At 47.1% G+C, this 24,115-nt stretch overlaps 1 protein-coding gene across 4 annotated transcripts in view; it reads left to right on the plus strand.

Annotated features, from left to right (window-relative positions):
• Positions 1-24,115, plus strand: part of CAMK4 (calcium/calmodulin dependent protein kinase IV) — a 234,397-nt gene that overhangs the window by 204,752 nt on the left and 5,530 nt on the right. For all 4 annotated transcript variants that reach the window (XM_020889513.2, XM_070462694.1, XM_070462695.1 and 1 more), the window contains 2 exons: positions 16,098-16,173; positions 21,447-21,573. In XM_020889513.2, coding sequence (XP_020745172.2) covers positions 16,098-16,173; positions 21,447-21,573 — 203 coding nt within the window. The remainder of the gene's footprint in view (positions 1-16,097; positions 16,174-21,446; positions 21,574-24,115) is intronic.

A 24,115-nucleotide genomic window follows, 5' to 3' on the forward strand; every position in this document is an offset into this window, starting at 1 on the left:
ACCAGCAGGAAGGGACAGGAGCTCTGTGCCTGGGGACCAGCAGGAAGAGACAGGAGCTCTGCGCCTCGGGACCAGCAGGAAGGGACAGGAGCTCTGTGCCTGGGGAGCAGGAGGAGGGACAGGAGCTCTGTGCCTGGGGACCAGGCGGAAGGGACAGGAGCTCTGCGCCTGGGGACCAGCAGGAAGGGACAGGAGCTCTGCGCCGGGGACCAGGAGGAGGGACAGGAGCTCTGTGCCTGGGGACCAGCAGGAAGGGACAGGAGCTCTGTGCCTGGGGACCAGCAGGAAGGGACAGGAGCTCTGCGCCTGGGGACGAGGAAGGGGCAGGAGCTGTGCGCCTGGGGACCAGCAGGAAGGGACAGGAGCTCTGTGCCTGGGGACCAGCAGGAAGGGACAGGAGCTGTGCGCCTGGGGACCAGCAGGAAGAGACAGGAGCTCTGAGCCTGGGGACCAGGAGGAGGGACAGGAGCTGTGCGCCTGGGGACGAGGAAGGGACAGGAGCTCTGCTCCGGGGACCAGGAGGAGGGACAAGAGCTCTGTGTCTGGGGGAGCCAGGCGGAAGGAAGAGGAGCTCTGTGCCTGCCTTTTAGGAAGCAGCTGCTCTTATCCCCACTCAGGAGTAGAAACAGAGTCTCCAGGGAAAAGGACAGGGAAATTGCTTTGTGATTCGGATTAAAGCCAGGAACTCTTTGTCACTTTACTCACTTGCTTTTTGTTAGGCAGGTGTGTGAGGAGACGTGTCATTGATTCCAATGGTGTGCAGGACTGCAGTTAGCGCGGGTGGCCCCTGGTTCTCATTGATGGACCTGGTCTAGCCTCACTAGGAGAAGGCTGTAAGTGGGGTTTCCCAGCCAGAGTCCCCAGACATGACACAGTCCTCGCATCCTTGCCCATCTTCCCAGCCTCCCAGAACAGTCTGAGGGCACCCTGGGCTACAGGCCACAGTCGGAGGCAGAACAGTAGCGTTTGATCCAAGACAGCATGATGCTCTCCACCCCTCCCCCTTTTTTTCTTGATGACTCTCTTAATCTGGCAGCAACCTAAAAGCCAATAAAGCTTGTAAGAATTATGAAGAATTTCTCAAGTTTTTCTGACTCATGAATACATCACAAATTAAATAAAATCTGTGTTACAAAGAAGAGAGACAAGATTTCAGGTTACCAGTCGTAAAACTAGGTATCATTTTCTTTTAGGACCATCATCTTTTTATACAAATCTTCCTTCACTTACTCATATCTTCAGCAAAATCACCTGCTATATTCAAGTCAGTGCTTGGCACCAGGAAGATGCATTTTCTTGACCCCTCCCCCACCCTCAAGGGCTCAGAATCTGTAGGGGAACGGATGTGAAACCAAACACATACACCTCGAGGAATGCCATGTTGTGCTCGTGGAAAGGCCGTTATGGAAACATAGGAGAATGGTGGTTTTATAGTTATCTGTCTTCTTCTTCTATGGGAGTTATGTTTCTTAGTCACTTCATCTCATAAGTAGACACATAAGAACTACATTACTAACTCATTTTAACAACTTTTGAATTCACAGAGATGAGACAAGCAGTGCACTAAGAAAGCCACTGAAGGAAACATATGATTAAATTCACAGAATTTTAGTGCTAGAAGGAACTTTAGTGTTCATCACATTCTCATTTTACTAAGGTCAAGAGTATGACTTCCTCAAGATTCCAAGTTTAGTTACTAGAGGATCAGGGATAAGAATCCCGGTATTCAAGGTCCTAAAAACAGAATTACAGAAGGAGGAACTAACCCACTCCAGTGCTCTTGCTGGGGTAATCCCATGGACAGAGGAGTCTGTGGTCCATGGGGTCGCCAAAAGTCAGACACAGCTGAACACACATGCTTCACATGAATCAAAAAAGCAGTGTAGACAAACCACTATAGTTTCCCTTCATAGCAGTATATATCGTTGACAGCTTTCAGTTTAAAATGTTTAAAATGTTCTCTGTTTTAATTTTTGAAACCTCAGAAGTGTTGGTCATTGTAAGAAGTGAAAATCCAAGCATTGTTACTTGGTCGCCCAGTCATGTCTGACTGTCTGTCACCCTATGGATGGCAGCACAGAAAGACAGGAAATGTCCTGCACCGTCTCCCAGAGCTCGCTCAGACTCATACATCTCGAGTCGGTGATGCCATCCAATCATGTCATCCTCTGTCCCTCCCTTCTCCCCCTGCTCTCAATCTTTCCCCACATCAGGGTCTTTCCAATAAGTCGGTTCCTCACATCAGGTGGCCAAAGTATTGGAGTTTCAGCTTCAGCATCAGTTCTTCCAGTGAATATTCTGGGTTGATTTCCTTTAGGATGGACTGGTTTGGTCTCCTTGCAGTCCAAGGGACTCTGAAGAGTCTTTTCCAACACCACAGTTCAAAAGCATCAATTCTTCAGTGCTCAACCTTCTTTATGGTCCAACACTCATATCCACGCGTAACTACTGGAAAAACCATAGCTTTGACTATATGGACCTTTGTGGCAAAGTGATGTCTCTGCTTTTTAATATGCTATCTAGGTTTGTCATAGCTTTTCTTCCAAGGAGCAAGCATCTTTTAATTTCATGGCTGCAGTCACCATCCACAGTGATTTTGGAGCCCAGGAAAATAAAATCTGTCACTATGTCCACTTTCTCCAAATAAGACAGATGTTGACTTCTCTGATAGACTGGAGATCTGGAGGTCGGCAATCCAGGTGGGTTCCACAGCTATGGCTCTGCAGGTGTGGTGCATCTCAGTGTCAGGGATTCAGACTCTTTCTGTCTTACTCTACCATTCCTGAGTATGTTTCCTCACAGCCCAAAATGACTGCTTGAAATCAGTCATTACATCTGCATTCTACACAACCAGAAGAAATAAACACTAAGAAAGCACATTTTTATGTTAAACGGACTTCCGGAAGCCCCACGTGTCACTTCCACTTGTATGTTATTCTCCAGTACTTCACTCCAGGCGCTGAAGACCAGAGAAGCTGCCACTATGTCCCTTACTGGATGTACTGCGGTCCCGCATGAACTCAGGGTCTGTTAGCAGAGTGAGTGCTGCACCAGACACCTATCTCCACCACAGGCTTATGAGTGAGATTTTCATTCTCAGAAAAAAATGTGGAAACCATTACAGTATGTTCCTTTTAGCCATCCTCTTCTGTTTTTATATTTTTATTTTCCTTAGAACTGTTACCTGACAACCTGTCCATCACCCTTCCCTTCTAATCGTGCCATTGAACTTTTCCTTTCTCTAATTCATATGTCCTTATTTGACCTCATCCTGAATTTCTTTCCTGCTGCCAGACCTCCAACAACATGGGGAAAAGAAGAACCCTGAATTCAGTATTACATACCAAGTGGGGTGGCCCATTTTTGACCCTTAATTGCTGACCAGTTGACAGAAGCATTGAAAGAGGATTGAGGAAAGAATGAGACAACAAATTAAGGGTTTCCCACAATAGTAAAGCTGGTGGGCAACTTAGTAATCGTTGTCTAATACTGAATACTAAGTATAACAGGGAGATAGGTAGGTTGGAGAAATCCTCTGAGAATTGAGCAGCCTGAAATGGAAGGATCAGGGAGAAATTACCCTAGTGGTCTCTCAGGGTCCCTTCCATGACTGAGATAGCAGAGTCCTTTCAACAGCTTATTAATAATAGTGATAAGAGCAAGTCTTTCTTGTGACAGTACAAAGTGGTCATTCTCAGTCAGTCAGTTCAGTCACTCAGTTGTATCCAACTCTTTCGACTCCATGGACTGCAGCACGCCAGGCCTCCCTGTCCATCTCCAGCTCCCAGCGTTTACTCAAACTCATGTCCGTTGAGTTGGTGATGCCATCCAACCATCTCATCATATTGGGCACCTTCCTGCCTGGAGAGTTCATCATTCATTGTCCTATCTTTTTACCTTTTCATACTGATCAAGGGGTTCTCAAGGCAAGAATACTGAAGTGGTTTGCCATTCCCTTCTCCAGTGGACGTCTTGTCAGAACTCTCCATCATGACCCTCCTGTCTTGGGTGGCCCTCCATGGCGTGGCTCCTAGTTTCATTGAGTTAGACAAGGCTGTGGTTCATATGATTAGATTGGTTAGTTTTCTGTGATTGTGGTTTTCAGTCTGGTTATTCTGTGAATGAATGATTGACTCATATTGATTCACTATGAATGAGTGATTCATTCACTGATAAAATGAACACTGAATGTGTTAATAGACTCCCCATGTTGTCACCAAGATTATGAGTGAACACAGTATGATCTTGCCCTTTAAGGATCTCACAGGCTATAAAAGAAGAAAGACCTGTACAGGATAAATCAGAATTTGTTGTGATAAATTACATACTTATCTGAGCCTAAGGCTCAAGGATGCAGAGGGGAGGGAATAGTTAATCCTTCTTAGGTGGGCCTTTGTGGAGGGGGGACACTGGAGAATTAGTAGGAGTTTGGCGAGTGAAGAGGCGGCCACAGGCCTTTGTCAGCAAGCACAGGGCATGGCAGGGTTAGGCCTGGCAGCGTCTGGCAGCTTCAGGGACTGTTTGCTTCTTGGTCACTTTGCGTGACTACAGCATGGAGTCTCTGGTACCCAGAAGGCAGATGGACTTGGAAAAGTAGGATGCACCAAATTTTAAAAGAATCTGTGCACTAGGCTAAAGGATTGAGACTCGCTTTGGTGGATAATATTGACCCAAGAAAGGTTCCTCATCAGAGCAATTATATTTTAAAATCAAGTCTATTTTATCCATATATTGATAGTGACATCATGACAGATGGATCTGAGAGAGAAGAGCGATCAAAGAAGACAAATTAGAAAGCTGTTGTAGGTGCTCTTTCCTGTCAATCCAGTCATTTATTTTTTAACATAAAATTATTATAAAAATACTATTTCAAACTCTTGCTTTGCCATCTTATAAGACAATGCTCTTAAGGCGATGCTGTCTCATAAGAGAGGCTTGTTTTCCATTTGTTTTTTTCCCTGCAGGTTTCCATATCACCCTTGAGGCTGTGTAATGGGGTCAAAGGGAACTGAGTGGTTGAACGAGATCGAGGCAATCCATCCACTGTGCTAGAGGTAGAGGCTCGCTAGGAAGGTGCGATTCGCTGAACCACGCAGCAGGAGAAGCACGCAGCAGGGACGCTGCAGCAGGACGGGGTCAGAGAGAAAATAGACGTGCTCTTGGGCTCTGAAGTGCTAGTTTACACTGGGATTATAGAGGCCGAGGCAGGCTTAGAAATGAAAAACAGGAGTTTGATGTGCTTAACTTAAAAAGCAGGGTTCATAATATATATAAACAGACATGTATATTCATACAGTCTCTTGATGCAAAAGAAATACAGTATAATATTTACCCCGAGAGGGGGCAGGGGAGGGGGCAGGATTCTAAGGACCTAGTGACACCGGGCACAGGCAGCAGGCGGCCTAGAGCAGAGAAAACGTGCAGGGATTTGAATTGTTTCAACTTAACGCAATAATATTTGTATTCATCTGTCTCACAAAAAAATGAGACCTTTGAAGCCCTCTCCCAGGATCACCCTCAATTCTAGCCCTTTCTCCCCACACCACATGTAAGTACTGGTGGCTTTTTTTTTTAAGTTCATTGCAAAAAGAAAGTCATCATTCTGAGTATCAGTTTTCCATGTAGGCCTTCTGAGAATATTTGGGTGAGGAGGGAACTGTCCATTTATAGAAAGAGCTGAAAATGAGATCTAAGTACAAGACTGGAGGAAATCATGGTCATGCTATGAAAAGCATGACTTTACACAGAGACTTTGTATTTAACTTGGACGGTGACAGAGAAGGGAGGGCTGAGCTTGCTTCATGCTTGATGTAAGGACAGTTGCGTCCTACGTGAATTATTCTTATGTATACTCTATCTGATTTCTTGAAGGATTTTTCAATTACATCTTTGGAGAGAGTGGGTATTTATGCTACACCATGTGTCATTTGTTAGGAAATTAAAAAAGGAAAGCTATCCAATCAGTCTCACTCACAGAACCTTTGCCCCAGGCTATTAATAACAGAGGGTTCTCCTATAAAAGAATCTCAAAGGAAAAAAGATCACAGATACTGTGTGTTTAAACAACTACTCATTATTTCCTGGGAAATGTGCCCTGTTGAAACAGAATGCCAGGCCAGGAAACTAAAATTTGTTATCCAGATAAATGGAACCAAGGACTAATACCCTTAAATACTCCAAGAAGTATTCAACATTGAAGAAATTCTCAAAATCTTGTTGGAAATAGAAATAGGTCTCAAAAAAAAAATATCCACTGGGCATGGCTCCTGATAAACGTGCTGCAATGTAACTATGCAATACTACTTCCAGAATATCTTAACTGGTTCAGATATTTAAAGCTTGAAGTTTGTGGGTGTTCTGCAGATGGTGACTGCAGCCATGAAATTAAAAGATGCTTGCTTCTTGGAAGAAAAGCTATGACTAACCTAGACAGCATATTAAAAAGCAGAGACGTTACTTTGCTGACAAAGGTCTGTCTAGTCAAAGCTATGGTTTTTCCAGTAGTCATGTATGGATGTGAGAGTTGGACTATAAAGAAAGCTGAGCGCTGAAGAATTGATGCTTTTGAACTGTGGTGTTGAAGAAGACTCTTGAGAGTCTCTTGGACTGCAAGGAGATCCAACCAGTCCATCCTAAAGGAAATCAGTCCTGAATGTTCATTGGAAGGACTGATGCTGAAGCTGAAACTCCAATAATTTGGCCACCTGATGTGAAGAACTGACTCATTGGAAAAGACCCTGATGCTGAGAAAGATTGAAGGCGGGAGGAGAAGGGGACGACAGAGGATGAGATGGTTGGATGGCATCACCGACTCAATGGACATGAGTTTGAGTAAACTCCGGGAAGTTGGTGATGGACAGGGAGGCCTGGCGTGCTGCAGTCCGTGGGGTCTCAAAGAGTCGGACATGACTGAGCGACTGAACTGAACTGAAATGTACCCATGCCCATCATAGAGAAGAAATACAAGCTGTTAGAGTAGAAAAGAAACCAGTATGGAAGTGGTTAGATAAAAGAATGTTTCTAATATCAATTATCTAATTTATTCATAGGCTTAGTTACCTAAATTATGTATCTTCATATTTTATATTCCTACTTGTGTATGTATCCACATTTTTTTTTTCGAGATTATATAAAGAATTTTATTTGAGGGTTTTTTAAGTTGAACTTTTTTGTTGATGTTTTTGTTTTGTTTTGTTTTTCAGAAAATAGCAAAAATCAAACAGGAATAAAACTGAGTGCTTTAGAGAACAGTAAATGTTGCTATATTTTCTTCTCTGCTGCACAGTCAAAATAAACATGATTTAATAATTTTATGCTAATTTTTATTTTACTTTTTGAAGGCATAATTAGCATTTGTTTTAGTTTTAAACATTTATTTTTTCATAATCTTTTTAAAAATCATTTATTTTAATTGGAGGCTAATTACTTTACGGTATTGTAGTGGTTTTTGCCGTACACTGACATGAATCAGCCTCTGGTGTGCATGTATCCCCCATCCTGAGCCCCCACCCCCTCCCCACCCCATCCCTCTGGGTTGTCCTAGTGCACCAGCTTTGAGTGCCCTGCTCATGCATCAAACTTGGACTGGTCATCTATTTCACATATGCTAATATATTCAAGGCCCAGAAGCTATTAAGAAGGTATTTCCTCTTGGCATTTGCCCGGTCTCATTATTATAGGGATAATCCTACTTTGTTACCACATTGATATATTCTAAAGAAGTAACCTATTCCATTCACTATACCAGAATTAGAATTTTTTCAGCAGTTTACAGTCAGAAGAGATTTCTGTCTACATGCAGACACATTACCATGAAAAATATTGGAAAATTTAAATGACATAAAAGATGTAAATCTAATAGTCTAAACGACAAGCTTTCACAATAGTTTCATGTCTTTGTTCCTTTCTAGAAGACTAAATAGCTAAGGTGAAATAATTAGAGTATCCAATTACCTTGGTCCTCTAATCATGTAGGGAGTTATCTCGCCTGAGAACTAATTAAATACCCACAATGATGACTTTCTTTTTCAATGAATTTTAAGAAATAAGTATGTAGTACAATGTCGCCTCCACTGCCTGGAAGTCTCCTCGACTGGCTGCTGTGTGCCCGGGGTCCCCGGGCTCGTGGACGGTGAGAAGCGGACCCGAAAGCCTGAGGGAGAAGGCCAGAACGCCAGGCAGGCTGGCCCCGAGCCCTGCGCCCCTTCTGCACAGCCCGTCTCCTCTCCCTGAGATGGGCTGTGCCCCCAGGCCAGCGCGGACTGGACCAGGCAGGCTCGCAGCGCCCGGCCCAGACGAAGAGGTGCCCGGGAAGGGGAGAGCGAGGCCGGCCACGAGCCGGGAGCGGTGAGCGGGGCTGCGGCTCGCTCGCCTTGGCGCTGGCCTTGCAGAGCACAGGGACCCAGGGCTGTCTGGGAAGTTTTAAACTTGGAGGAAAAGGAGTCTCCCGGAGCCTTTGTATCGGTCAGATACAGACCTAAAGGAAGGGTGTTCTGTGGAACTTCAGTCTTTTTTCATTTAATTTTTACTAAGTTCTTATTATGCACTGGGCACTTTTCTAGGTGCTCGAGATACAGCAGTGAAAAAATTCTTTTAAGGAAGGTAAATTTTAGTGGGAGAAGACGATAAACAGAATAAAAGTGTAAACAAAGAGCATTTCTGTGGAAGAACGTAGAGTTGGGGAAGAGGACAGGAAGTGCTGGGAGCTGGGTTACTATTTAAACAGGGTGAGCGGCGAAGGCTTCACAGGAGGAGATCACGGCTGTGGAGGAGGTCGGGGAGAGAGCACGCTGTACAGACAGCCGGGAGGAACACTCCGGGGGCAGGGACTGGGCGCACCGGCCCGCGGCGAGCCCGCGAGGACACGGCTGGCGGGCGCGGACTGCAGGGGGCCAGGGGCCCGAGGCCGAGGCGCGCGGGAGGACAGAGCCGCCCTCACGGGCGGGACGCCTCCCGAGCAGCAGGCGCAGGGCTGGTGGCCGTGAGGTGCCGTGAGACGCCCCGGCGGGCGTGTCTGAGGTTCAGAAGCCAGGCCGTGGCTGCTGGTGTCTGTGTGGGTGCTACTTAGAGGCATGAGACTGTCCAGCATCCCCGGAGCAGAAAAGGAAGTGATCCCACTGACGTCCCAGGCAGCATCACCTTCAGGAGGCAGGGAGAAGAGAGGAGACCGCATTACCATTCCAACGGCCCAACAGCGGACCCTCCACAGGGCAGAGCTAGGAATGAATGGCCGTGTAAGACAGCGGTCTGGGGCTCTGCGCAAAACTGTGTTCTAACACCTAGAGCTGTCAGCGGCATCAGGGGCTCACATTAGCAGCTGCCTCCCTCGCGTGGGAGATGGTCCCAGACCTGCCTGCGCGTCCCGCAGGGTCAGGGACAGAGGGGAGAGCCCGGCACACTTCCTCATCACCCGTACGGTATTAAATGGTATTCCCACAGATCCCTGTGTGCATTCTGTATGTGTCAGCTAAGCTTCGAAGCAAGCTCTTAACCAAGTATATTTTGACCTGAGATGGCTGATAAAATGGAGTCGAAAGAGGTAGTCCCCAACGGCACCCTCGCTTCTCCTGCTCCCTTTAGTTTAGAGGCAGTCTTTTTAACGCATTTATGTGGAGCTGGAGGATAATTGCGTTACCGCATTGCGTTGGTTTCTGCTGTGCATCAGCGTGCATCGGCCGTGGGTGTGCAGGGTCCCCGCCCACCCCCGGGTTCTGGCCGAGCGCTCCCCGCGCCGCAGCAGGGCCCCTCCGGCTGTCTCCTTTAGGTACCGGCGCTGTGCATGTTTCCGTGCTCCTGTCTCCTTTCATCCCACTTCTCCCTTCCCTCTCTGCGCCCGTGGGTCTGGTCTCTGTCTGCCTTAGAGACAGTCATTTAATGTACTGGAAATCCTTACCTTCTTGGTCTCAGTATTACAGATCATTCTCTGTGCCCTCTTCCTTATAATTTTAAGAGACCACTTCAAGAACAGAACCAACCGTGCCCTCGAATCGCCTGCTGTGAGGATTCGGCTCTATTATTGCCTATGTTAGGGTGGAGCTAGGGAGGAGAAGGGTCAGAGAGCGGATTGATGGCGTGTGGGTAGGAGACGCGCTGAAAATGCACTGTTTGGGCCCTCAACACGCACAGGATGTTCCATTTTAGAGTGTTTGCTACAGAAAGGATAAGCGTAAAATAAACAGTAAAAGTTTCAGAAAGAATTATTGCTGATAATTATCAGTGAGGTGTATAGTTCCTTTAGAGAAAAACACAGTTTTTGCCAACTTAACACATGAGACAGTTTGAATGCTAAATCCATTACTTTGTATCTGCATCGTCATATAAAAAAGATATTCGTATATAATGTTACTATCAGGATGAGATAATTATATGGTGCATTTGTTTATACTCTGCCTTTTCCCACAAAAGTGGAAAGATAGCTTTTCAACAGTTGACACTCCTTTGCTATCCCTCAGCCAGCAGCCGTCACAGCTTTAAAGTGACCAGGGGATTCTGTATGGTTAAGATTTGGAATAAATAGTGACTACTCCAAGATGGGAGAACTCAAGGGAATCATAGAAAAGTGACTTCCATAGAAATGAAACTTTCACAGGGTGGTAAAAATAAGCCATGTTTCTTTTGTCTGCTTCTGAAAGCACTAGGTGTTCTAGGGTATTTGATTTTCTCTTCAGGGTATCATTTAAAAAAACAAAGTGAAGTGAGGAAAATAAACAGGCTGTTTCTTCACCCATTTATAAGATTTATACAAAAAGAAATGTCATACAATTCATGTGGCAAGGAAGACTTCTTTAACAGCTGAAATGAAGAACAGTGAGAGTTGGATTGACTGATGTTTGAAGTGTAAAAGAGCCAAGGAAAATAGAAAGGATGCATTAGAACATAAAGAGCTTAACGTGTATGTCTCAAAACATCCTTCAGACGTTTTTTCTTGCTTTACACTAGCAAGTGGTAAATAACTGAAGTGTCTGAGGCTTCAAACGCCTCCTGGCTCGTTCTCAGCCTTCGGAAGCAAGGCATGTATTGAAGTGACAGTGTTGTGAGGTTCGCTGCAGTAAGCTGACACGACTGCTCCTAGCCAGAGGCAACCCGCCCCCCAGTCCCAGAAGCATTTCAGCTGTATCACAGTCTGATATGGTCCATATCTTTGTTATAGCATTCAGCATACTGAGCTCAGACATTACCTGTCTTCTCTATCGTCAAAGCAAAAACTGCCCTTGACAAAGTTGAAAAAGTTGTTCCTGATTCTTGCCAAATGTATGTGACCCCGTAACAGAGGACCACGCACGGTACCGACGCTCAGAAAGGCCCGCCGCCCTGGGCGCCGTAGGAGCCCGTAAGCTCTGCGGGCCTGTAGGAGGCGCCCTGGAGGCAACTCCTCGGGGTCCTCCTGGCCAAGCTGGGAAGCGGGAAGGAGCAGAGAAGGTCCGAACAGGCTCTTCCGCTTCCAGCAGATAAACCCTCTCCCTCCTCCTGCTCAGTCCCCAGAGGCAGGGCTTAGAGGAGTTTCTAGATGCTGAGGGTGCCGTGGATTTCTGTGGCCCCAGGAGTCTCTGAATTCAAGATCAGCCTCTGCAGTGAGCCCCACTCTGTCTGTCCGTCCGCTGTGGGAGCGGCAGTACTGCTATAAAGTCAGATTCGGGCTTTAAGGTGAAAATAAATCTTTTCTATTTTTTAACTGAAGTATAATTGGTGGACTATATTGTATTAGTTTCAGGTGTACAACATGGTGATTCAAAATTTTTATACGTTATACTCCATTTATAATTATTAGAAAATATTGGCTGTGTTTCCTATATGTTTTGAATGGTTAAAATGAAAATGTAGGAGAGAATTTAAAAACAAATGAACAACAATAAAGTTCTGATGAAGTGGCGTCCTTGACCTGCCTGCACGTGCCGGGGGCCCGCGGTGCGCCGGGACTCGCACCCACGCAGACCCCTCCGTCCTTGTCCCGGCTCCTCCCTGCCGCTCGGTCTCATCGCTTTTGCTTTCTTCAGGGAGCCCTCTTCTCTGTTTCCTCAGCCACTACCTCTCCCCCTTTGCCTGGTTAGCTTCTCTAGATCTTTCATATCTGTTTAAACTTCGCTTTCTTTGTATACCTTGCTTGATCTTTCTGACCAGGTCAACCCTCTATTATAGACACTCTCTCTCCAAACACTTCCGGTTACCACTCTATGTTTCTTCATGTGGTTTTCTCGATCAGCACACGGTAAGCGCTGTGGTGGTGGAGACTTGTTCTCCGTAACTCTCCTTCGTTCCCCAGCACCACCCACAGCACTTGTCACAGGGCTGTGTGCTTAACAAATACAGCTCATCATCTGTTGAATGAGTGAGTGAATAAACCTGTTGATTTCATTCGCCTGGTCTCCCTTCGATTTGGCTTTCTCAAAACAGTTAACAGTTTGAAAAAGCCTCCTGATAAAGAATGCTGCTCTGTTGTTTTAACTCCATAGGTAGGAAGGGATCATGTTCATCTAGGGCACCAACAAAATGAAGGTCAGGCAGTTCAGTTCAGTCACTCAGTCATGTCTGACTCTTTGGGACCCCATGGACTGCAGCATGCTAGGCCTCCCTGTCCATCACCAACTCCTGGAGTTTACTCAAACTCATGTCCATTGAGTCAGTGATGCCATCCAACCATCTCATCCTCTGTCGTCCCCTTCTCCTCCCGCCTTCAATCATTCCCAGCATCAGGGTCTTTTCAAATGAGGATTCAAATGAGCTCTTCTCATCAGGTGGCCAAAGGATTGGAGTTTCAGCTTTAGCATCAGTCCTTACAATGAACACCCAGGACTGATCTCCTTTAGGATGGACTGGTTGGATCTCCTTGCTGTCCAAGGGACTCTCAAGAGTCTTCTCCAACACCACAGTTCAAAAGCATCAATTCTTCGGTGCTCAGCTTTCTTTATAGTCTAACTCTCACATCCATACATGACCACTGGAAAAACCATAGCTTTGACTAGACAGACCTTTGTTGGCAAAGTGATGCCTCTGCTTTTTAATACACTGTCTAGGTTTGTCATAGATTTTCTTCCAAGGAGCAAGTGTCTTTTAATTTCATGGCTGCAGTCACCATCTGCAGTGATTTTGGAGCCCCAAAGAAAAAAGGTACAGTCAGTCACCCAAATTATCCCTCTATTTTTCTCTTAGGGCTTTAGGAGAAGAAAAACTTAGCATCAGTCAATATGTTACAGGCTATATCTAATCCTGCTTACTTTAGAACCATTTCTAGTTACAGTGATTTTATTTACTAAAATGAATTCATTCCAATCTTTATATGTACCTTCAATCTCTAGATATGGGACTGTCAGGTGTCCTGGGAGTTCTGTAGCATTTAGTGTTTAATAAGCAATATCATGAATGATAGTAACTTTAGGAAGTAGCAGAAAACTTGAATCTACTTAGAAGACAGCCAGGAAAATCAATAAATGATTATTAACTATTTATGAAAAGATTCTAAATCATTTAAAATACATGTAAAAACCTGTAGTACACCTTGGATGTTTTTATTCCCCTGTCCCTGCATTTTGCTTGTTTGTTTGTTTGTTTCGGCAATGAGATAAGAAAATATAGGAAGGACATCCAGGAGTGTCTGTATGAATAGCATTAAAAGGTGGACTGGTTGATACCTTTTCTTGAACTGAATTGGAAGTAGTCAACTATTTCTGACTCTTAAGAAAATCATAAATATTTAGCATTACCCTCAAGGACATTTGATACATAGGAGACTTGAAACACTGGTGTGCCAGAGACTGAAACTTATTCTAGAAAAGCTTTTGGCACTTGGAAAGGGTTCACATCGATTACAAGAATGTATTCTGCTGGCTCTGAAGTCACAGTTCTATTAACTAGTGATCAAAAATATTTAAAGGTTACTGTGTATTAATATCTAATTGTATCTAGGTATTTAGGTTGATTGCATCCAAATTTTATATTATGATAGTGGATATAATAAATCCATTTTAAAGTTTCTAAGAGAAATTTGTTATGGAGGACAAACACATTCTATATTCCTTTTGTCTCAGTCAACCTCACTGTGCGAAGTCTGCTTTTCATCCCACCAGTTTGCTCATCTTGCAGCATCATGCCTCACAAGGAGGGAAATTGCCTCTGGAAAGTAAGGGTGCCCTCAGCGCTGGGAAGGGAGGTCAGATATTGCCACATCAGGTGAAACAAACAAACAAGAACCCTGTAACATGGTTTCAAAAAGGACTTTCTTTCATAGTGTTCACTTCTTTTGGGTCCTTTGGCTTGGAAGCTACAAGGATCAAAGTCAGGGAAAGCCGTTGAGACAGCCTGCTGGCCTCCCTATGGCACAGGCTGGGCGTGGATCCCCCGGAGCCGGGGATGGGTACCTGTGGCTGGCAGGTGCAGTGGTTCTCCGGGGGGGTCCTGCAGCAGGTACACAGGGTGGGCGACTGTCCTCTTTACTTGCCTGGACTCTCAACAACTCTCCCTTCACAGCGTCTGAAACCCAGATTAAACCTGGAAATTAGCTAGTGCAATTCATTTACTAGAGGTAAAAACCAAGACCCAGAAAATATGAGACTCTCAGCATCTCTCGTGTATGTTTAAATGTCAGGATGGGATTGATGCTTTCCTGGTGTGGGACTTGGCCTGGGGAGGGTATGTGGCTCTGACTGTGCCAGATGTGCGTGCCTTCAGCCCCCGACGGAGGCGGCCCTTCTGAAAGCCGCAGCCTCACCTCAGTTCCCTGCGCCCCAACGACGCTGAGAAAGGCGTTTGCGGGTGGGAGGTCAGTGCACAGGCTCCTGGGGCCCAGAGAGACCGTCTGTGGGGTCCGGATGGCTCTGGGAATGAGAGCGAAAGCGAACCTGACAGAGAGGATGGTACTGGCTTTGAGTGTGCATTTTTCTTAATTATGTTAATCAAGTCTTAAAAGGAAACTGTTCTAGGAATAGTCCCCGGAGGTGCCCAGATCCCGCTCCTCAAAAGGTGCGTCTCGCTGAACTGCTAGGACGCAGGCCCATTCCACCTCCTGTGTCTTATGTGAGGGTTTCTACAGGAGGGAGGGTATCCTGAGAGAAGAAAACCGAGCGGGAAGAGTCAGAGGGAAGGCCGCGGTGTCCTCTCTGTAACTCGGGGCCCCCTGAGGACAGCTTCCTTTCGGGGGCTCCCCTGGCGTCTCCACCAGTCCTGACATCCCCAGGCGGCGTGGACGGGGCTCCGGCTCACCTGCTCCGCTGCCCCCAGGGAAGGCGGCGTGTGGAGCCCTGCCCCAGGGCTGCCCTCGGGGAGCACACAGCACTCCGCTTCCTCCCCGGGGGCCCCGCGGACCCCCTGCAGCACTCTGTTCAGAATAGAAAAGGGCTGCTCTGGGCCGGAAACCTGCGGCCTGCGGCTGCACAGAGCGCAGAGCATTCCCTTCTCCGCTCCTTCCTTTATTAGTGGGGCCAGCAAACACCACCTCCGGTCCTCAGGGACCGGCCCTGGGCCCCAGTCACCCTCTTTCGCAGCTGGGTCTACGCTGGGGGCCGATGCGGCGCGGAGAAGACCTGCATTTCAGGCCGAGAGCAGCGGCCTGGCTGCGCGCAGGGAAGCCCTCTCAGCCCGCAATCCCGAGGGACCGCGGACAGCCGCGCTCTGCGGCGCGGGGATTTAGCGCCGAGACCTGGGCCGGCTCTTGTCCGCCCTCCAGCGCTGGACTGTCCAGCCCTCACGCCGGCCCCCTGCCCCTGCCCTGCATGCGGTCAGAAGCACAAGCTCACGGAGACCTCAGGCGGCCTGACTGTGCCTCTTACCTCTTCCTATGCTGAAATTTCATTTCTTTCTTTTCTGTGTACAAAGCTCCCTTTGTAGTACAGTTATAGCTATCTGATTTGAAAAGTATCATGATGTTCTGTTGTAAATATTAAAGTTACTAAGTTTATTTTTATGTACCCCAAACACAGAGAGACTATAATCTTTTCCACTAAAATAGTCATAAGAATTTGTAGCCTCATACTTCGGTTTGAGGAGAGACAATTGGTTCTAAACCTGTTCTGAAGTTTCTGTTGATGAACTCATTTCTTCTCCACTGCTTGTTACTAAAATGTGAGTATTGAATTTAAACTCTAATACAGTTCTCACTCTTTCTGCAGCACCTGAAATCCTTAGAGGCTGTGCCTATGGACCCGAGGTGGACATGTGGTCTGTGGGAATAATCACCTACATCTTGTAAGTGAATAGCATACTATTTCCTTTTGCTATCGTATCTTCTAGTTACTTATGTGTGCATGTATGCTAAGTTGCTTCAGTTGTGTCCAACTCTTTGCGATCCCACGGACTGTAGCCTGCCAGGCTCCTCTGTCCATGGGATTCTCTAGGCAAGAATACTGGAGTGGGTTGCCCATGCCCTCCTCCAGGGGATCTTCCCAACCCAGGGATCGAACCCACATCTCTTATGTCTCCTGCATTGGCAGGCAGGTTCTTTACCACTAGCATCACCTGGGAAGCCCAATTACTTACAGTCCTCATAGAAAAAGCAAGATTCCTTTTAACTTTTTGTGGTTCTCTATGATGTACTAAAAGTAATTAATGAAAGAATTTTCAGAAAATGAGCATCATGTTTTATTTTGTAGTTTTCTTGGGGCAAGAACTTCTGTCTAGGGCTTGCTTCACTATGTCTCATTGTACTATGCAGTATATTGCAGACTTGGGGAACAATTCACTATTTGATGGTAGTAATGAGCATCACTGCAGATGGTGATTGCAGCCATGAAATTAAAGGACGCTTACTCCTTGGAAGAAAAGTTATGACCAACCTAGATAGCATATTAAAAAGCAGAGACATTACTTTGCCAACAAAGGTCCATCTGGTCAAGGTTATGGTTTCTCCAGTGGTCATGTATGGATGTGAGAGTTGGACTGTGAAGAAAGCTGAGTGCCGAAGAATTGATGCTTTTGAACTGTGGTGTTGGAGAAGACTCTTGAGAGTCCCTTGGACTGCAAGGAGATCCAACCAGTCCATCCTAAAGGAAATCAGATCTGAATGTTCATTGGATGGACTGATGTTGAAGCTGAAACTCCAATAATTTGGCCACCTGATGCAGAGAGCTGACTCATTGGAAAAGACCCTGATGCTGAGAAAGATTGAGGGCAGGAGGAGAAGGGGATGACAGGGGATGAGATGGTTGGATGGCATCACCAACTCAATGGACATGGGTTTGGGTAGACTCTGGGAGTTGGTGATGGAAAGGCAGGCCTGGCGTGCTGCGGTTTCTTGGGGTCGCAAAGAGTCGGACATGACTGAGAGACTGAACTGACTGAACTGAATGAGCATGAAACCAATCCGTCTATTAAGCTTGCTCTTGTTTTACTTACGTGTACATCATCCAAACAATAAGAGTATTATTCCTTTTTAAGGGACAAATGGTTCTGTAACCTCTGAAGCAATCCCAAACTGATGTATGTCTTATCAGGAATGTTTTAAAGGCATTTTGACTATCAGTTTTATTTCCTATATGTGTTAAGTTCTCAAGGACCTTCAGTATAATACCCTGAACTCAGGGAAAACTTCTCTGTGGTAGAAAAAAAAAATGGGCTAAATCTTTCACTCTCTGGTATCTCCAGCTCCGTCTCTAAGCTCCTATCTACTAATAAAGCAGGGGCTTCAGTCTGCCAAAGAGATGACGGAATTGCAGACAAACACGAAGGAAATAGCCTAGCGTGACGGGAGATGTCCGGTGAGGAAGCTTGCCTGCAGAACCCCTGCGAGAGCAGCACCTCAGTGAGCTCCAGAGCTGGAGCCGCAGCAGGCGGATCTGGCGTCGGAGCCACTGCAGGGCTCACTGCTGCGCGTCTGCCGTGCGCACTCTGTTGTGTCCGGCTCTGTGACCCCATGGCCTGCAGCCCCACCAGGCTCCTCTGTCTGTGGGATTCTCCAGGCAAGAACACTGGAGTGGGTTGCCATTTCCTTCTCCGGGGGATCTTCCCAACCCAGGGATCGAACCCACATCTCTTGCGTCTCCTGCATTGACAGGTGGATTCTTTTTTTTTTCCCCCTGGTTTTATTTATTCATTTATTTATTTTCCATTTATTTTTACTAGTTGGAGGCTAATTACTTTACAATACAGGTGGATTCTTTACTACTGCACCACCTGGGAAGCCCAAGTTAATTGTTGGAACCTGTATTCTTCAAATCTGTAAAGAGATTTTGAAGGGTGTGAAAGAAAGTGAATTAGGCAGCTCAGGCTTTATAACAAACACAGAGACTGGGTGCTGCAGAACTGCCAAAATGGAGTCTGGAGGTCAAAGGTGCTAGTAGCTCAGGCCCTGGTGAGAGTGGTCTCCCTGGCTGCGGACAGCTGCCTTCTCCCGTGCCCTCCCGAGGCAGGAGCACGTCCTGTGGGCCCTCCTCTGTGAGAGCGCCGACCACAGCACAGGGTCCCACCGCCCTGGCCTCATCCCCAGACGCTGTCACGCCGGGGCTTAGGGCCTCAGCGTCCTGACTGGGGAGAGCACAGCTCAGTCCATAGTAGGAAGGCGTTCGATTTGGTTAATTTAATTGTGATCCTAGAAAGTGCAGTGTCTAGGTAATATGGGCTAGGAAGAGGGTAACTAGGGTAGACTTCCAAGCAAGTTAGCAGACTCCTGATTTCACCGGGGTTTATATATTGGTCAGTAGCAACCACAAAAAGGTTTAACAAGCACACCCTAAAATAGTCATCTGCTGTTATGTAATGTCAAAAGATATTTTCAGTGATCACTTCCCTGTGTTTCCAGGATATATTTAAGCTTGAAAAGAACTTAGAGAGCTAGGGAACCATGTTTTTTCTTATGAAAGTGCAAACTTTTAGGTAATTTGTTTGCCACATTTAGTGCCTAATTCATTAGTAATGAATTCATAAAGTCACGTCATAGAATTCCTTCAGCTTCCATTTAAGATCACTACTGTGCTATGGAAGAAGGTTGTCTCCTGAATTGTGTGGGTGACATATTATGCTTAGTGATGTTCAGTGAAAAACTGAACTACAAATATTGCTTCATATTTGCCGCTAAAATGTAAACGTACCCACCCAAGTAGAGTTTCTTACTGAAATGTGATGAAAGGGGTTGAAGAATTAACCATATGTAATAACTCAGAGAGATCAAGGTAGGAAGTTTAATAACATGTGCCCTGGAAACCTGAAATATGGAATGAGTGAAACTCCCATGTTACTAACACGGGAAAGTGAAGAGAAAAAAAAAAAAAATGTGACCGTTGGAGAAGCATCTTATAACCCTGAAAATAATTTTAAAAATCTATCAGGTTTCTTTCCCATCGTTCACTTAAGCCCATTAGTTGAAAGTTGCTGGCTGAGTAAGTGGTAGCAGCTAACAGTGCCACTCACAGCTAATGTCCTTTAGTTCTGTGTCTGACTTCTCTCAGCCCCTAAGCCTAGGGACTTTTTATTTCATCTGTAGTCCATTAATGATTGATGAAGTCCACTAGGCAAGGCTCTTTGGAACATTTTCTCCAGTGGATTGTGCCATTGGGTTTATGTACCTCCTTTATTATTATTAAAAGTTCTACCCAGCTATTTTGTGCTATGACCGTGCTATTTCTAAGGATGACAGTAGCTTGGCCATTCTGTTTCTCAGAAGAATTCTGCTCCTTCTACCTACTAAACCGAAGCCCTTTATCCCTACAGACCAAAGCAACTGCTGTGGTTTTCAGGTCAGAATCAATAACATCAGAGATGCACACTCTCCCCTCCAGCTTTCAGCACTGTGCCTGCCGGGCGGCTCGGAGCCCCTGCTCACGCACCGGCCTCGGGCCTCAGCTCCTGTGCGCCCGCCGCGTCCGGTCCTCACTGTGCCCGAGCGCTCGGCTGCTGCTCCGAGTCTGCTCCTCCCGGCTCCACCCTTCAGGCTAATGACCTAAACTGTTCGCTCTGTCGCGGTGCACAGGTTTGCTGACGTGTCCAGGACGACAGGAAGGCGTCTGAGTGCCGCACCTGCAGAGCTGCCATTTTTCCCTCTAGACGCCGGAAGAGGGAGCCTGCGACTTTCCTCAACTAAGCCTGGGCGGCTGGCGGCTTTCCCGCGAGTCGCGGGCAGCGGCCGCGTCTGATGGAGGCCGGGCTGCAGGCGCCGCGCGCCCCGCTCCTCTGCTGGAGCCGCGTCTCCCCGGGGGCCCCCGCAGCGGCCGCGTCTTTTCTGGGGGCCCCCGCAGCGGCCGCGTCTGATGGAGGCCGGGCTGCTGGAGCCGCGTCTTTTCTGGGGGCCCCGCAGTGCTGGGGGCGCCCAGCCCGGCCTCGGTACTCCCGAGCCTCGCCTTTACCCGGCTGGCTCTGCAGTATTTGAAAGATACCAGGAGTATCGAGCGGGATCCCTGAGCCAAAGAGCAGGAGAAACTGCTTCCTCTTCAACACCTGCCGGATCCGCTGGACTGTTTGACGCTCTGCCGCCCCCCGGCCAGTTTGATGCAAGGATTTGGGGAAATGTTTCTGTGTTCATTCTTTTTCCTTCATTCTTTGTCACGTGAAATATACGCCCTGGCAAGGACTTCTTCTTTTTTTTACAGTTCCCTTTTGGTCTTCAGTGATTTAGAACCTCCCCTCACCTGTAAGCACTAGAGGCTTAGTGGTCCCACCAGCAGCTCACTTTTCCTGTCTCTCTTTTTTATGCCAAGGGTGGTTCTGTTTCTTTTCTCCCACATTTTTACGTGACCGTGCTGGAAGGTGACGGTGGTCGTGGTGAGATGTCTGCGATGTGCAGAAGCGAGGCTCGCGTGCCTGGCCGCGATCCTCTGGGCTGCATCGCCTGCTGCAGTCAGTTCAGAAGGCCGTTCCCCGCCGCCGGGGAGGCTCCTGTCTGTGTTCATGCTGAGACCCAAACTGGAGTGGGATGGAAAGCCAGCACGTTTTTCATCTCTATGGAAGAATTCAGTGAAAAGGACTGAACAAAAACGACTAACAACTTTTCTTTGCACCTTTTGACCTTTTTATTCTCAAAATCTTAACTTTAACATCTTATGATAAATTGGAACTCCAGTGTGTCCTCTCAATTCCTGGTGGAAAAAAACACGTGGAAAGAGCACTATAGCATAATGCTGGTAATAGTGTTGGCCATTATAATATTGTTGTTGTTTTGTATCATAATTATTGATATGATTATAACTTTTTGTAGAAATCTTAAATTGATTTTGTATCTATTTTTCTTGCCTGGAAAATCCCATGGACAGAGGAGTGTTGTAGGCTACGGTCCATGGGGTCACAAAGAGTTGGACACGACTGATTGACTTCATTTTCACTTTCACTTTTTCACTTTTACTTCTCTGAAGATTTGATTGTATATTTATATAATCATAAATGAATTGTAACAAGGCAGTTGCACACTTAAGCTTAGCAGAGGTACATTCATCACAGGAAGCTGTGAAAAAGGACAGTATTGAATTTCTGCCAAAAATTGGTGACATACACTTAGGCTTTTAAAGGCATTTTATCTTGTATCTTTTTCCTTCTAGACTTTGTGGATTTGAACCATTCTATGATGAGAGAGGTGATCAATTCATGTTCAGGAGAATTCTGAATTGTGAATATTACTTCATCTCTCCCTGGTGGGATGAAGTATCTCTGAATGCCAAGGATTTGGTAAGTGTGACTGAAACAAAATGAAATAAAATCCCTTACATTGATTTTTAAAATTAATTTATGGGCAGTGCCATTTTAAAAGTTAATCTCTCTTAGTAGCTTATTTCTTATTTTCCTTATAATGAAAAAAGCTTGATTCATCTCTAGCTGAATTATCACAAATTACTGCTTATTAATTAATGAGTTTTTATCATCTAGTCAGTGTAATATAGAACCTGGAAGCTATGAAGCTATGCAGACAGCTGTGCTGGGTGACTCCAAATATAATATACCCAGATGAATTATTTTTTAAAATGGCTTGCTGTCACCTAGATTAGTTATACTTTGAATAAAGCAACATTATTTCTTGAAATGTTCAAACTTATTAAAATATCCTGATGGTAACACAAGTCCTATCTCGCATGACTATCATAAATGAGTCACATTGTGCGTTTTGTTCGGTTTTTCGTTTGTTTCACTGACTTCTCACTTCTGGTAGTATTGGAGTTTATCTTTATTCAGGATGGGTGGGGCACTGGCCTATCCTCTGGGGCGCTGGCCCACCGGTTCTAAAATAAAGAAGATACTGGGGTGCCGTTGAAGCTTTTACCATCAATTCTTTAGAGCTGTTCTCCTCAATCTTTTTGGCACCAGGGACCAACTTTATGGAAGACAATTTTTCCATGGACCGGGGGTAGAGAGGCTAGTTTCAAAATGATTCAAGCAGATCACATTTACTTTGCACTTTATTTCTAATCTAATACTGCCGCTGATAAGACAGGAAGTACCAGTCCCCAGGGCGGAGATTACAGACCCCTGTTCTAGAGAGAAACCACACAGAAATGATGAAAAACTGACTTCTGAATCATAGAAGATTAGATCTCCAAGGATCTCAGGACTCATTTAATCTTTCCTGAATTTTAAGGATGAGTTTGCTCAAGCGCAGAGAAGTGATGCACAGTTTCCCAGCAGAAAGGCCTTGCTCTGCTCCAAAGGAAGGATCCAGATTTCTGGACCCCTTCTCCAGGGCTCTTTTCCCTCCTTACCATCTGTGTGCTGTGAAGAGGTCATGACATTTCCAGCAGGGTCTGAAGAGAGGCAGCCTGTGTGATGCGGAGATGTCGCCAGCTCCCCCCCTCGCGCCCCCTCTCCTGAGCGTCTCCGTGTCCGCCTGTCTGTCCGCTCCACCGAGAGGCCCCCGGCCAAGCGCCCCCCCCCCCCCCCCCCCACTTCCAGATCCTGGCCGCGGCCTCTCACCTGCCCTCCCTGCCTCTTGCTGCGCGTCTGCAGTGCGCGCTCCTCGCGGGGCCCAGGGGGCGGCCTCACTTGGGACTGGGGTCCCCTCCGCTCCGCGGCTCATGGCGCCCCGGCCCGCGTTCCTCGGCGCGCGGACCCCCGTCCTGGCGGCGTGACTCTGGGTGCTCTGTGCTGTGCCTTCATCCTCCCTGCTCATTCCTCTCCAGCACGCACGCACACACACACACACACACACACACACACACACACACACACACAGAGACCGCTGTCCTCGGCATGACTCCGGGTCTGGGCCACTGCTCCTCCATCCTCTGTGATGCCCCTCCGTCGTCGTCCTCCTCTTCCCTCTCCACCACAGACACCCACAGACATACAGACACACAGTCACACACACACAGAGACACACACACAGACACACACAGACACACACACCAGCCGCTGTCCTCCACGTGCGGCGCCCCCATCCCGGCGCTGACTCTGCGCGTGGCCGCTGCTCCTCCGTCCGCCCCGTGATATCCCTTGTCCCCCTGCTACTTCCTCTCCAGCACGCACACACACACACACACACACACACAGACCGCTGTCCTCGGCATGACTCCGGGTCTGGGCCGCTGCTCCTCCATCCTCTGTGATGCCCCTCCGTCGTCGTCCTCCTCTTCCCTCTCCACCACAGACACCCACAGACATACAGACACACACACACACACACACAGACACACACACAGACACACACACACACACACACACAGAGCCCTCTTTACACGGGTAGCGCATCTTAGTGTGTTTCAGTTGAAGGATAACGCTTCCCAGTGCTGGTGCTTTCTGCCGTGCGGCCCACGGATCCGCTGGGCGCGCGTCCCTCCGTCGTGAGCCCCCCGCCCCTGGGTCTTGGAGCCCTGGCTGCCGCTTGGCCTCTGAGGAGACCTGGGCTTCGGGGGCGCGCCGTTCTCCTCACAGTAGGTTCATGCCTCCTGCCGCTTGATCCTCCGGCCCAGGCTTCCTTTCTCACGATGGGCATCATTTCTATGTGATGTGCTCAGAGGTGTTCCTTAACGAGGTTCAGGCTCTGGCAGAGGATGAAGCAGGTGGGCCCAGATCTTAGTGCCATGTGGACATGAAGTGCAGGCTCAGTAAATGTTCCTTGAATGAAACCATCAGTCAGGAAATGGACCAAGGATTCTTAGAAGTCCGACATGCCTGGGTTCAATCCCCCCACCCCTCCTAAGAGTTGCAGCTCTGACTTGGTGCTGACCTAACCCTTCTGTGCTTTGGTTTTCTTCTCTGGATGGTACTGGTACCTGTCCTT

This window comes from Odocoileus virginianus, unplaced genomic scaffold (assembly GCF_023699985.2).
Source record: "Odocoileus virginianus isolate 20LAN1187 ecotype Illinois unplaced genomic scaffold, Ovbor_1.2 Unplaced_Scaffold_8, whole genome shotgun sequence".
NCBI classification, from domain to species: domain Eukaryota; kingdom Metazoa; phylum Chordata; class Mammalia; order Artiodactyla; family Cervidae; genus Odocoileus; species Odocoileus virginianus.